Source organism: Priapulus caudatus, unplaced genomic scaffold, assembly GCF_000485595.1.
Source record: "Priapulus caudatus unplaced genomic scaffold, Priapulus_caudatus-5.0.1 Scaffold697, whole genome shotgun sequence".
Taxonomy (NCBI): Eukaryota; Metazoa; Priapulida; class Priapulimorpha; order Priapulimorphida; family Priapulidae; genus Priapulus; species Priapulus caudatus.
This window is the reverse complement of record NW_014577758.1, coordinates 133986-149556: the sequence shown is the minus strand read 5'-3', so window position 1 is coordinate 149556 and position 15571 is coordinate 133986. Positions and strand designations below refer to the sequence as shown.

Sequence of the window (15571 nt, the reverse complement as noted above, 5' to 3'; positions counted from 1 at the left end):
AGATTAGTATACCAGCGTCAATGATGTATTGCACACGGATGAATTTTGCATTTTATTTAGCTCTCGCAAGTCGAGAACTGCAACTGGGGACGCTACCCGACCCATCATATCATGACGTATCAGTCACATGGACAGAAGAAGGCAATAGGAGACTCCTTAGCGGAGTTATATTTTTCCGCAAAGGTAGTAATAGTTACACGGCTTTTTATGCACACGTAGGAATGCTGCACGCCATTCTGTAAGACATTTACTCAACATTTTGTTATATTTTGAGACGTTTCTTCCTGTTCACTTACTGTTAACCTTACAAGAGGTATTCTTGTGTCGAATTGTGATACACTTGGTGTCTGCATATGCTATATACACGTATACGACTACTATACTATACGTATAGTATTGAATACGACTTGTTTGTGGGAATCACGCGATGATATGAAGAGAATCTGTCGTGGGCGGTGCGAGTAATTTTGTGATGCACGTAGTAGGTGTCAGATGAAAAAGAACAATATGGTTATTAGCCACCTCGATTCGATATGTGCAGAACTCAAGAGCATAAAATGTTCACTCGCCAAGTATATCGCTATTCGACATAATACGAGTAGATCTGTCTATCGAGTATGAGATATACGCGGATTAAATCTACATGTTAAATTATTGTGACCGCTTGCAGAAATGCAACTATATATATATGCAGCGGATCGCTAATTTAGCCGCTCGAGCGACATTTTACTGGGGCTCGTTGTCAGTCTAAACATCATAAATGCGGATGTCTATCATAAATCCAAACTGTCATGACTTTTGTACGACACTTCCCTTTAAAACCCTTGACTATTTCTGATGTATCTGACAACGTACTCCCTCCCTGCCGAACAGCGCGTATTCGTGCGGACGCGGTCGGCTGTACGCGGGGCAGTTAGCGGAGGCAGTCCCCGAGCACGATCTAAACGACGTCTGTCACGGTTTTCATTACAGGGAACGAATCAGCAGTTCGTCACCGCCCTGCTGGCATCAAACGACAATGACAATCCCAGCGATTCGAACGGAAACAAACTGCCGGAGAAGCTCAGCCTCGTCGTCCGGGAGCAGACCCTCGACGATTTTCTCATCCTGATCAGCGACTACCTCTCCGACCCGTTCATCGATGCCAACGAGAAAGACTACTGCCCGAGCTCCAACAACGAGAAGGAGATCAGCATATGCACGATGGCGTCGAAGCAGGATAAGCAGCAGTGCGAGGACCTGCGCGACGCGCTCGCCGTGCAGTACGTCATGCCGAGCATCAAGTGCGTCGAGAACATCGACTTCAAGTCCTGTCTAACCGGCGTCGGCTCGGAGGGAGGTACCGACTACGCCATCATGGACGCCGGATGGGCGTATCAGGGCGGCAAGTGGCAGCACACGAGACCCGTCATGAAGGAGATGTACGGCGGCCAGGACCAGTTCAAGTCCGTTTTGGTCGTTAAGTCGACCAGATCGGGCAATTTCAACATTCATTGGTTGCCGCATAACGCCGGTATGGTGGCGTGAATGTCTCTGTCCAAGAGCGCTTTACTTGCATAGAAAGGGGTCGCCACTTCTTCGTTCAGGGCAGAGATATGACAGTTCCTTTCCTCGATCTCTTTAAACCGGTGATCCACCATACCCTGTATGGGAGCAACAGCGTGCTTGATCGGCATTTGCCTGTCATCATTCAGTACACTGGCGTAGCATACCGACGGGGAAGGCGTGACTCTCACCCGTGCTCGTACAGCTCGTCACCTCGCAGTGTGCTGTGTGGCTATCTGACGTTTAGGCTCTTCGACGGCCGTCCGACGAACTATCTAACCAGACCGTCTATGAAGTGCAACTCGCAGGGACGAGTACAGACTTATGTGCCTGCCTGCCGGGTTTATCACACGGTTCCCTTCAGAACAAGGATATACGTCCGGGGCTTGGGAAGGATAAATCCTCCCATTCCAGCAACCGTCTACTCATTCTCGTCTACCATTCGCAGCTCACCATTGGCACGGAGTCCGTCCTAACAGACAGCATAACGTCTAAGGTCATGGCAGGAATCTCTCACTGGTCTGACATGATGACTTGGCACAGGCTGCACGGCTTGCCAAACGCCGTGGCGGGGCTATCCTCATCCGGCCTGACACTCCACTTGGCACAGGCTGCACGGCTTGCCAATTGCCGTGGCGGGGCTATCCTCATCCGGCCTGACACTCCACTTGGCACAGGCTGCACGGTTTGCCAATTGCCGTGGCGAGGCTATCCTCATCCGGCCTGACACTCGGCGTTGGGACGACACACGTCCTCTCTCACGCACGGCTGGGACGACACACGTTCTCTCTCGCGCACGGCTGGGACAACACACGTCTTCTCTCACGCACGATTCGGTCATCGCTCCAGGAAGTGATGGGGAACTCTTGTCCATCTGTCCTGGGACTGTTCCAGCCGCATCAGCAGGTGCACACAGCCGCCCCCGGAGGCACCAGTCCCAACTGAGATTGCAATGAAGGGTTCACTTCTGGATCAGACTCGCTCATCTTAACCTTCTCCTCTTCTTTGGCTACTTCACCACGTGCAGAGGAAACTTTATCCTTGGTCTTGGATGCACCAAGCTGCAGGGGCATTTTCACCGAGGTATGGCTTTAGATCGTTAATGGAGACCACACACGGCGGACCCTTCACTGGCTTGCACCCACCGTAGTAATGACGGTAAGCATCGTGAACAATGCTCTGCAGCTCTCGGCGTCTCGCCTGTCGCGCCCGGGAGGTAAGAGACATCGCCTGTTCGGCGTGCAAGTACCACCAGGCGGGTAAGTTTGACAACGAGACCAGTTGCACCAGTCGAGAACACTCACTCTACCTTCACGGGCTGTCTTAAAGTTACGTGGATTCAAACGTTAATCCTGGTCACGGCACCACTGTAACGAATTTGAATTTTTGCCGATAAGACGTTATCCCGGGCCTGATGTTGGTCCCGGGTATAATTCCTTGACAGGAACGACCACTGGATTAACGGAATTCACGCAACTCCTAAGACGGAACGACGAAGTAACGGTGTTCACACCGGGTATGCCAGGGCTTTTATTACATACCGTTGACCATCAGGCCAGCGGCAGATAAAACACACCCCGTGATGATACGTTACTTTGTGCTGAAGGCCCGGATGCAGTAATAAACAGTGCTTAGCCAGTCGGCTACACCCTATATGGTCAACTAGCAGTGGCAGACAAGCCACCAGCAACTAGAGAGCAGTGGCAGAGTGCGAGCTTCTCTGACTGAGCCAAGCTGGCTCTGTGTTGCTTCGGAGCCGGACGCCGCAGCTTATATACAGCCGTGGGACATGAATGTGTTTTTGACACGTACTGCGGGCAGTAATATCACCAAGAATCGACGCGTTTCCAATCTACAGCAGACGCGAAGGTAACAATCGGTAACAAAAGAATATGGCCAAAATCAGATTGGTAGCAAACATAAATCACAACGACACTGCGCAGTAGTAGGAAGAATCGGTAAATGATGGAGAAGACTAAGCAGACGAGATGTGTAAGACCCGCGTGTTTGACCTACTTGTTCATAGCCTCGCAGATTAGGCCTTCCAGTGTCAATGATGTATTGCACACGGATGAATTTTGCATTTTATTTAGCTCTCGCAAGTCGAGAACTGCAACTGGGGACGCTACCCGACCCATCATATCATGACGTATCAGTCACGTGGACAGAAGAAGGCAATAGGAGACGCTTTAGCGGAGCTATATTTTACCGCCAAGGTAGTAATAGTTACACAGCTTTTTATGCACACGTAGGAATGCTGCACGCCATTCTGTAAAACATTTACTCAACATTTTGTTATATTTTGAGACGTTTCTTCCTGTTCACTTACTGTTAACCTTACAAGTGGTATTCTTGTGTCGAATTGTGATACACTTGGTGTCTGCATATGCTATATACACGTATTGAATACGACTTGTTTGTGGGAATCACGCGATGATATGAAGAGAATCTGTCGTGGGCGGGGCGAGTGATTTTGTGATGCACGTAGTAGGTGTCAGATGAAAAAGAACAATATGGTTATTAGCCACCTCGATTCGATATGTGCAGAACTCAAGAGCATAAAATGTTCACTCGCCAAGTATATCGCTATTCGACATAATACGAGTAGATCTGTCTATCGAGTATGAGATATACGCAGATTAAATCTACATGTTAAATTATTGTGACCGCTTGCAGAAATGCGACTATATATATATGCAGCGGATCACTAATTTAGCTGCTCGAGCGACATTTTACTGGGGCTCGTTGTCAGTCTAAACATCATAAATGCTGATGTCTATCATAAATCCAAACTGTCATGACCTTTGCACGACATTTCCCTTTAAAACCCTCGACTATTTCTGATATATCTGACAACGTACTACCTCCCTGCCGAACAGCGCGTATTCGTGCGACCGCGGTCGGCTGTGCGCGAGGCGGCTAGCGGAGGCAGTCGCCGAGCACGATCTAAGCGACGTCTGCCACGGTTTTCATTACAGGGAACGAATCAGCAGTTCGTCACCGCCCTGCTGGCATCAAACGACAATGACAATCCCACCGATTCGACCGGGAAACGACTGCCGGAGAAGCTCAGCATCGTCACCCGGGAGCAGACAATCGACGATTTTCTCATCCTGATCAGCGACTACCTCTCCGAGTCGTTCATCGATGCCAACGAGAAGGACTACTGCCCGAGCTCCAACGACGAGAAGGAGATCAGCATATGCACGACGGCGTCGAAGCAGGATAAGCAGCAGTGCGAGGACCTGCGCGACGCGCTCGCCGTGCAGTACGTCATGCCGAGCATCAAGTGCGTCGAAAACAGCGACTTCAAGTCCTGCCTGAGCGGCGTCGGCTCGGAGGGAGGTACCGACTACGCCATCATGGACGCCGGATGGGCGTATCAGGGCGGCAAGTGGGAGCAGACGAGACCCGTCATGAAGGAGATATACGGCGGTCAGGACCAGTTCAAGTCCGTTTTGGTCGTCAAGTCGACCAGATCGGGCAATTTCAACATTCACGGCTTAAAGAGTGAGTCCCTTTCATCGCGAATACTCTAGCGACTTCACCACGTGTTACTGTCTCAGTCTCACCACGTGTTATGAGTGTTCCACAAAGAGGAAAGAGTTCCATGACCCACGGCGACAGGTTGGCTTCGCTCTTTTCGGTGTGCGTCTTCTGCCAGCCACCATCTGCGTAGTCTGTCGAGCGGCCATTACGTCGCCGGCGGTCGGGCGACAACACGCAACCCGCTCATCGGCGGGTCACCACGGGCAAGGCGATATCTGCCCGCACAGGCAGTGGGCGTAACCCCACCACCCGCGTCGATACTCCAGATCGACACGTGCCATCCCCGTCCACTCCGCTAACACATCCGGCGGTGTTGGAAAGGAGGAGTCATACCCCCGCGAATGTGATCATCACTCGCAGGAGACTCACGAGGCGTCATATGCTTCGTCACTTCCTCCTCCTTGCAGACTCGTGCCGTGTTATCTCACCATGGGGTCCTACCCCAGTTTGAGCGATCCTAGTGCCACCGTAGAGGTCTCTTCTTCTTCCCTCCCGCTGCCACTCATCCGTCTACTGTCCCTTCTGGAAGCCATAGTACGCGGGCGGCTGCACTTGCCGCCGGCTGCGGGTCACTTGCTCCGGCATTTGCGCCAAGCCCCGTCGTCGGTACCCATGCTCCATGGCTCCAACGGCCTTGTGCCACCTCGCCGCCTCGTCTGCCATGCCCGCTTCCTCCACTTCTGTTCCTTCGCTGTCGGCTGGCGAGGACGTCAAGTCCATTGGGGGTCGTGCATCGCACTGTTCCGACTCACCATCGTCGGCGTCGGCCGGCTCTTGGTCGACAGGCATCTCGCACTCAGCCCCAGCAGTTCCTTGCTCTGCCCCCACCTCAACTTCTATTGCCCTCATCCCCTCAGCTTTCCGCATTTTAGGGTCCTCGGCCCCGACATCATCGACCATCCACCGTTCCGGGGCGTCTTTCCCCTCGTACGGCTTCAGGTTATTTACACAGACCACCTTCACCGGTCCGTGCTCTGTGGCCTGTATCGACCGGAGGGTCCCACGACTCCGAACCACCAGGTATGGCCCAGTCCATGGCCTACCCAACTTGACATCGTCGGGCGGATAAAAGTACCATACCCAGCTTCCATAAGGTAACGCTGACGGTTTCACGTGCTTGTCGTAGCACCTCTTCTGCCGCTCGGCTGCGCCATCGAGGCATTCTCTTGCTCGTTCGTGCGCCCGCCGCGTCGCTTGCCTCACCCACTCAACATATTCTGACGGACAGGCCGATCGACTCCCGTCGTCGGCGGTGTGCCCATCAGGTCGATGGCATCCGACCTCCACCTGCCAAACGCATCATATCGGGCTGACCCAGTGCTCTCTCTGCATGAAGATTCCCCGATATGCTGCAATACATAACGGATGAATGGTCGTCCATGCATCCCAGTGGCAAGCATTTTCTGGAGTGTCGCATTTGAATCGCTTCGCAATCCCGCCGTCCGAACTGAGGGTGTAGGGTGTCGTCCTGGTCTTCCTCAATCCCAAGTAGTTCTCCCCCGCACACGCCCGGCAAGAACGAACTCGAAATTCCGCCCCTGGTCAGAGTGGAGTGTCCTCCGCACACCAAACCGTGAGAAGAACCGTGTGACGAGACAGTCTGCCGTCGTCATCGCTGTCTGGTCGGGTAGTGCGTAAGCCTCAGTCCATTTTGTGAAGTAATCGCACAGAACGAGTATGTGCTGATTACCCGACTTGGTCACTGGCAAGGGCCCCATGAAGTCAATGGCCACGCGCTCCATTGGTGCACCCACCGGCTGTTGCCGAAGTCCCGCACGGCGCTTCCTCCCTCCTTTCCTCCTGGCGCACACGTCGCACTGCTGACACCACCTCTTGATGTCGGCCCGCATCCCCGGCCACATGAACCTCTGACGCACCCGCTCCAGCGTCTTCAGTGCCCCGAGGTGTCCTGACATCCGGGCCCCATGTAACAAGTTCATTATCTCCCGTCGCATCTCTGGGGGAGCCACAAGCCTTGGCCGCGCGTCGCCGCGCAGGTGGTCCGGTGACCATAGATGGTGCAGCAGGCCTCGGCGTACCTCAAGCTGGCTCCAATTATGCCAGAACGCCTTCCCTTCCCAGGAGAGACTTGCCATATCATTGTAGGTGGGTTGGTCAGCGTGGGCCCGCTTCAAGTCAAGGATCTTCTTGATCATGGGATCCCCATGCTGCCACTTTTCTACCTGGGCGGTGTCCCATCGGTCTAGCGCCTCCCCATCCTTCTCTGGCACCGGTCTCCATGGTCCTGGCCGATGCCTCGCTCTCGCACGAAGCACCCGTCTCGCAACTGCAACATTACACGCTTACACCGTCGACAACCAGGCTGCCGCGACAATCCGTCTGCGTTGCTATGAAGCCTCCCAGGGCGATGTTCGATTTTCATATCGAACGTCCCGAGGTAGGCGATCCACCTCGCCACCATGCCCTCTGGCTCCTTGAAGTTCAGAAGCCAGGTGAGCGACGCATGATCGGTCTGCACGGTAAAGTGTCGTTCGTGGAGGTAGTGCCGGAATTGCTTGACGGCAGTCACGACGGCCAGCAACTCCCGGTTGGTGGTACAATACCTCCGCTGCGTCTGGGAGAGCGTCTTACTGGAGTAGGCGATCACCCGCTCCACTCCCCCTTGACACTGCGAAAGCACTGCCCCCATACCGGTTGCACTGGCGTCGGTGTCAACCGTGAACTCCCCCTCTGGTAGCGGGTAAGCCAGTACCGGCGCCTCTGTCAATTTCTGCTTGAGCGTGCAGAATGCCACCTGGCAGCTCTCCGTCCAGCGAAACGGATGGTCCTTCCGCGTCAGGTCGGTGAGTGGCCCCGCCACAGTCGCAAACCCGGGGATGAACCGCCGATAATAGTTGGCAAAGCCGAGAAAACTCCTCACCTCGCTAACATTCTCCGGTCGGTCCCAACCACTAACGGCCCCAATCTTTCCCGGATCACAGCTGACACCATCGGACGACACCACATGGCCGAGGAAAACGGCACTCTTTTGGAAAAGACTGCACTTGGACGGCTTCAGGCACAGTCCCGCCTCACGCAAACGCTCAAACACATCGCGAAGGTTGCCCAGCGCACCCTCGAATGTGGAGCCGAAAACAATAACATCGTCCAGGTACACTAAGCACTCCCTCCACTGGAGACCTCTCAAGACGAGTTCCATTAGCCGTTCAAAGGTGGCGGGTGCATTGACGAGGCCGAATGGCATAACGCGGAATTGAAACAGGCCTCGCTTTACCGCAAACGCAGTCTTGGCTGCATCCCGGGGATCCATTTCAACCTGCCAAAAACCACTGGCCAGATCAAGCGTGGAAAACCATGTGGCCCCGGCGAGGGAATCCAAAGTATCGTCAATGCGGGGCAAGGGGTACGCATCCTTCCTCGTCACATCGTTGAGTTTGCGGAAGTTGATGCAAAACCTCACTGCACCGTCCTTCTTGGTGACTAGAACCACTGGAGAAGCCCATGGGCTATCGCTTGGCTGCACGATACCAGCATCCAACATCCGATCGAGCTCCTCGTCTAAGGCCTGCTGCTTGTCCAGCGGAAACGTCGAGGAGCCTGCTTAATTGGGTAATGGTTACCCGTGTCGATGGTATGCTTGACAACACCCGTTTGGCCCAACGCTCCACCCGGTGCTGCAAACAGATCGCGGTAAGCGTCAACCGTCTCTATTACCGCACCACGCTGCTCGGTCGTCACACTAGCATCCATCCCGTTGATCAATCCCTGGAGATGTAACGGCACTTGCTGCACTGCCTTCTCCGCCGAGTTGCACTCGCCATCGCCCACTCTCCCTACTTGAGCAATGTCCTCTAAGTGGGCCAACTCTGCTCCCTGCTGGATGACGACCTCCTCTGACCCCACGTTGACTACCGACAGAGGCACCCGGTTCCCCGCCGTGTCAACCAAACAACGCGCCATCACAACTCCCCGGCGCGCCCCGCATTCAGCAAACCGACGCGTAGGTTCCGCGATGGCCAGACGGGCGACCACCCAACCTGACCCGCGCACGCTGCCCTGCACCACGGCTCGGTGTCCCGCTGGAATTCGCACAGTTCGGGTCGATCACAAACGACGATTGTCGACAGGCCGTCCGCCGTAGAGGGCATGAGTAACCCCTTCGATCGTGAGGTAGCCGCGACCCGTGTCCAGTTGACAGTTGTGCTGGCCCATGAAGTCCATGCCTAGCACGCCACCAACTTCTCCCATCTGTACTACCAGCACATCGTGCAAATAGCGCTGGCCGCCAAACCCAAGCTGCACTTCACACTCGCCCAGCGTCGGTAATGGCCGATGTTGAACGTCGACCACCTCTGCCACCGTCGGGGTCAGTCCCGGCTTCCCCTGAGGCAACCTCTCGTAGGCCCCGCTATCTAATAGGGTCACCTCTGCACCTGTGTCAACCAGGAACTCTACCGCCTTCCCACACACTACAAGTCCAACTCGCCAGGACGGCCTATTCAGTACCGCCCGGATCTCCGACCTTCTCGGTCGCTCTGTCTGCCGTTTTCCTTGGTAGGCTGAAGCCCTCGGCACAGACTCCGCCTTCCCTAGTTTTCCGGCCTAGACCCGGCCCAAGTGTCTCCCGACTCTTTTGTCATGCACCCCGCCTTGTAAGGTTGTCGCCGAGGTGATTTGTCACCTGTCCAACCTGCTCTGCCTGGCGGTGGTCCCCCGCATCCTCGTGCTGCGTCGGCATAGCTTTGTTGCCCATTGTCACTGTACTGCTGTGGCCCATAATGGTCGAGCTCTTCTCGCCGGCGTCTCCTCCGTTCCGGGCACTCTCGCGCGAAATGGCCCACCTCTCCGCACTCGTAGCAGGTCATTGGTCTGCGTCCCTGACCATTGGACCCTCTCTTATGATCTCCGACCCTGCCGCTGCCAGGAGGCGCCGGGCGTTGAACGCTGGGTCCCCCATTACTTAGAAGGTCCCTTAGCATCTGCTTAATTTCCTGAAGACCCTCAGACAGAACAGCGGCTGATGCGTTTTCCCCGGAACTGGCTTCCTCAGATTTCAACACTGGTGCCACCTGGGGCTTCTTCAGCGGGGCGGGCCCGCGCACCACCAGCATGTCATAGTCGGTGGCACATGCTGCAGCTGCTTCGATGGTCGTACATCCCTTGCTTAGGATATACGCGCGGTGGCCCTCTGTGGGCAGTTCATCCACAAGTCGCCCCTTGAGCCATCGACTTAGGTGCTCTGATGCCGCCCACGGCATGGCCGACCGGGCCAGTTTTCGGAGCTGTCTCGCGTATTCAAGCCACTCCTCTCCTGGAAGACGACGGCGGGCCGCGAGGATAGCCTGGTCTCTCTCTTCTCGGCAAACCGTCCCATACCTCTCCTGGAGTTCTCTACGGAGGCACTCCTCGCTGGGCACTCCCTCGTACTCTTCCAGAGCATCCGCCGCAGGCCACACGAGAGCCGCCGCAAGCTGTTCTGCGCGCTCGGACGGATCCCACTGGTTCCACCGAGCCGTAATGTCAAACTGCCGCAGAAAACTACCCAGCGGCGCACCAGCAGCCCCAGAGTAGGGCGCCAACTTCATGTCGGCGCGAGTCCTCCGTAGATTCCCCGCGCGAGGTGTCGCCATCTCCTTCACCGGCCTTCCTACATTTATTCCTTGCCCCGTCGGCGAATGTTCCGCCTGATCCCAGGGTGTTTCTGTCTGCAGTTGTGGCTGCGCCTCCCATGCATCCACCTCAGACTCATCGCCAGTCATCCAGTCCGACCTCCGACCTTCACGCTTGCCATCCCGGGGGAGCAGGTCTTCAGGGGCGCCCGCCAAATCAATGACGTCCTGCAGCAACTGCCTGGCTCTTCTCCGTCTCTGCTGCTCAACCTCCCGCACTGACCGCAGTTGCCCATCGATGCTCTGTGGCGGCCGCCGAGGCGTCTCCCCAGATCCTCCCTCCTGCTGCAGCATTCGCTGCCCCACAACTGCCGCTGGACTGGCAGCGAGCACTGACAGCAGCGCATTCGCAGAGTCTCTAGAGCTACTCTGCCCCCCTCCACCACTGCGCGGAGCGATGGCATCTGGTTGGTCCCATCCAACGCCCTGCATCTCCAACTCGGCCTCGACTGTCTGGCGTGTCGTTCGTCGTCTCGCCATCACGTCGCAATCCTGGTCACGCATCACCAGTGTAACGGTTTTCGCTCTCTCTTTACCTAACCGACTACTCGACTACTCTATTTGGCCGTGGTATATGTTCGGTTGCCGTTGTCGCTGCGCACCCTGACAGGGCCGTTACTCCCCGTCCTATCTAGGTTCGATCACAAGGATCGCGATGTGGCAAGGACAGTCGAACACCCGAGCGCCAAAAAAGGGGGGGTTCCGGCCGTCCAGTGAGAAGTAAGAAATACGGAGGGGGTGCCGGTCACGAAGTGAGAAGTAATAAGCAATAAGTACGAAGTAAGTTTAATATTTATTAGGTAACGCGTGTCCTCGGGGCAACTGAAGACTCTGGAGGCGGTGGTGCGTGCAGAGGTTTCATGTGGGCCGGGAATTGCGGCCGCCGACGATCAAGAGGTGGTGCTCAGCAGTGGCGAGCGTGTGCGCCAAGGCAGGTAAAGGAGGGAGGCAAGCGCGCGTGCGGGACTTGCGCAACAAGCCGGTGGGCCGCACCAAGGAGCGGTCTGGTGGCATTGACTTCAATGGGAGCCGATTGCAGGTGACGACAACGTCGGGTAATCAGCACATACTGCTGTTCTGCGTGATTACTTCACAAAATGGACTGCCTCGTCACGAACTTCTTCTCAACTGTTTTGTGTGCGCGAGGACACTCCACTCTCGACCAGGGGCGAAGAGTTTGTGGGTCGAGTCGGCGGTTGTTTTGCCGGGTGTGAATCTACTTGCGGATTGAGAAGACCCTAGGACGACGACCGCTACCAACCCTCAGTCGGCGGCCTGGTGAAGCGATTCCAATCGGACGTCGCAGGATATGCTTGGGCCACTGCGATGATTGGGAGTACCTATCTCCGTATGTTAGGCAGCATATGCGGGGAAGCAATGCAGGAGAGCACTGGCGTCAGCCCGAAATATTGAATGCTGTGTTGGGCCAGGGAGGTCGGCATGCCCATCGACCATGATGTGGACACGCAGCCCGACCGACTGTGAGTTCGATTTGCCGGCCTGTCCCGTCACGAATAATGTTGAGTGGGTGAGCAAGCGATCGCGCGGCGGGCGGCACGAACGGAGCAAGAAGACTGCCATTGATGGCACAGCCTGAGCGGCAGAAGGAGGTGCTACGACAAGCACGGTAACCAATTCAGCATTACCTGACGGAAGCCTGGTATAGGTACTTCTATCCGCCCAACGATGTCAAGTTGGGTAGGCCATGGACTGGCGCATTACTTTGGTGTTAGGAGTCGTGGACGCCTCGGTCGAATACAGGCAAGGAGCACGGATCTGGTGAAGGTGGTCTGTGTAATCATAACCTTCGGAAGAGCGTACGAGCAGGAAGAACGCTCACGAAAGCGGTGGGTGGTCGATGATGTCGGGGCCCGAGGACCCTAAAATGCGGAAAGCTGAGGGGATGAGGCAATGAAGTTGAGGTGGGGGCAGAGCAAGGAATCTGCTGGGCGTTTTTTGAGTCGCGATGATGCCTGTGTCGACGCAAGGGACCCCGACCGCGCGACCGATGGTGAGTCGGGAACAGTGGGGCGACGGCACAGACCCCCAATGGACTTCGACTTCTCGCCAGCGGAGGCAGCAAGAACCAGAAGTGGAGAAGCGGGCATGGCAGACGAGGCGGCGAGGTGCAAACAATAGGCCGTTGGAGCATGGAGCATGGGTACCGACGACGGGGCTTGGCGGCGAATGCCGGAGCAAAGTGACCCGCAGCCGGCTGGCAAGTGGCAGCCGCCTGCAGTACTATGGCTTGCCAGAAGGGACAGTAGAGCGGATGAGTTGGCAGCGGAGGGCGAGTAAGAAGAGACGCTCGTACGCGTGGCACTAGGATCGCTCAAACTGGGTTACGGACGCCCCGTGGTGAGATAAACAACCTGCAGCGAGTCAGCAAGGAGGAGGAAAGTGAGCGTAAGCATATGACCCTCGTGAGTCTCCTGCAGTGATGATCACACTCGCGGGGGTATGAATCCTGCTTTCGCAAGCACCGCCGATTGTGTTAGCCGAAGCGGACAAGGGGAGGCAGCGGTGTCGATGCTGGAGTATGCGCACGGCGGGTGGTGGGGTCCACGCGCCACTGCCTGTGGCGGGCAGAGGTGGTCCAGCCTGCCCATGTAAGACCGCGCCGAGGGAGCGGTTTGGCGTGTTGTCGCGCCCGACCGCATGCCGGCGAGACGTAATGGCCGCTCAGACAGACTACGCAGACTGGTGGCTGCTAGAAGACGCAACGGACCGATAAAGAGGCGAAGGCAACCCTGTCGCCGGTGCCGGCGTGATGAACTCTTCCTCTTTGTGATACCACTATAACACGTGTGAAGACTGAGACAGTAAGCGACGTGGTGAAACGCGAGACAGTAACACGTGGGAGACCGAGACAGTAACACGTAGGTGAGAACTGAGACAGTAAGCACGTGGATGGAGACGGGAGACCCATAGCATGTGGTGAGGACTACGGGCGGAGCGTCGGCAAGCGGGTTCCGGGGGCCTGCTGTACGCCGAACGGTTCTGCCTGACCCGCTGGACGGCGTGGGAGGAACGTCGGGCATAGTGGCCGGGGGGCCAACTAAGCGGCACCGTGCGTGATTTGCTTTATTTCTGTAGTTGACAGCATTCTTTGTAATGTTACCGCTGGGCGGTGCCGCCTTGTTTTTAGGGCGGAGTGCTGTGTTTACATGACAAATGTGCGGTTGTTTTCCAGTGGTCATAGTAATAAGCATGTGTTAACAAAAAAAATAAAAAATCTGCTATGTTTATTGTTATTTGGTAGTATAAAGTTGAGGCAGGGGCTTTTGCAATTTTAAGTTGGGGGGAGTGTAGCAGAGTTCGCTTTTAGAATGCGTGGCATCGTGTTCATAAGTTTGTATCTCACGGGAGATGGCGTCTAGTGAGGGGTCGCCACCGCGATGACCAGTTGCGAAGATAGTGAAAAGCAATGGAGAGAAAAGGGCGCAAAAGAGGGAGACACGCCCGTAGTTGTTGGTAGAGGCAGGCTGTGTTTTAGAATGCAGTCCGATATTAACCAGTGCATGTGCATTACTGGGTAGAGTGTTTGCGGGATGCTGTGATATCTGCAGATCTTCCATGGGTGCCGTACAGCTAGCTATAGTAGGTGAACAAGTGCTGGAGAGGTATCAAGTACAACGTAACGTCGAGTAACGCTGGCACGTTACGCGGGTCGGAATAAATAGGTAGGCCTACGTTAATGGTTACTAACGCGAGTTTGTAATCATGTCAGACTGAGACATTCAATATAGTGTATTAGTGTTCTGTATTGGTTAATGGCTGTAGCAACTGATGGTGTGAGTAAGTTATATGGTAGGCTGGGCGTGTATATGTCGTGTACACATTTTCTGCACACCATGGGGTCGCCCACCGCGCGAGGACGACGCTCGTTAGCAAATCTAGGGTATAGCGAATGATCTGTTATCCGAACGTATTTGTATGTAATAGGCACTGGCGTTTAAGATTCCAGCCCGGTCGTAGGATATTTGTGTTCTGCGCTGCTGTTAGGGTGTGCGTGTAGTGGTCTTACAGCGGGCCGAAGCACAGCTGCAGCGACAGCTGATGTTGGCCGCCGGCGTAACGACAAACCTTTTCAGAATTAGAACTATTGTTTCCTATGAGCTGCCATTGCACACTGACGGCGACAAACGAGCGCGCGACAACGAGCTGGCGGACGACAAACATATTTAAAAACGTTTCTATTTGCCAGCGACTTTCGCCGCTGACACTTTTACAAATGGCCAAGTCAGCAGCCGTTCTATCGGCAACGTGACATTGGCCATTTACGTGCATAAAATTATAACCAATGCTAGGCGCAGGGAAGTAGACTGGTCGCCCAGCGCTAAACTCGCACCGGCGCTTCATAAACAGTGGAGTCGCGAACGACCATCTAACCAGAAAACATGCAAGGCTGCGGGCAGGCCATCAGAGCGTGATTACTGTTTTACGTTCGTAATTATATGCTACGTGTAATAATTCTTGTATTATAAATTCTCGGTTTTTCAATAGAGCGTTTTTTTACAGCCATCTTATTTAAAAGCATGCAGCAGGAGTTTTTGCCGTTTTGCTCATCGAGTGGGCACTGTGGTGAGTGCTGGGTGAAGTCTTTGTCGTTACAGCGGCTCGATGTCGGCTGCAGTGTGGCTGCGCCAGTCGCCGAGCGCACTTTGTCGTTTTTTGTCGCGTTACGTTCTGTGCGCGTGTCGGGCTGCCAGTGTGTCTTGCCTTTACCGCGTCGCGAATTCGGCGCGGGTCGGATGATAACTCGAGTATGGCTTCGGAGCGAAACAGTGGCTGCTGTCGCTGTGTTGGTTAATGTGTTAATGCTGCTTGTTAAGCGTTTAAGCACA

The 15571-nt window shown here is 55.1% G+C and overlaps 1 protein-coding gene across 1 annotated transcript in view; it reads left to right on the top strand.

Moving 5' to 3' along the window:
• Positions 1-15571, top strand: part of LOC106812885 (melanotransferrin-like) — a 74308-nt gene that overhangs the window by 18542 nt on the left and 40195 nt on the right. The window contains exons 4-6 of the mRNA XM_014816883.1: positions 61-183; positions 973-1437; positions 4989-5055. Of these exons, the coding sequence (XP_014672369.1) occupies positions 61-183; positions 973-1437; positions 4989-5055 (655 nt within the window). The remainder of the gene's footprint in view (positions 1-60; positions 184-972; positions 1438-4988; positions 5056-15571) is intronic.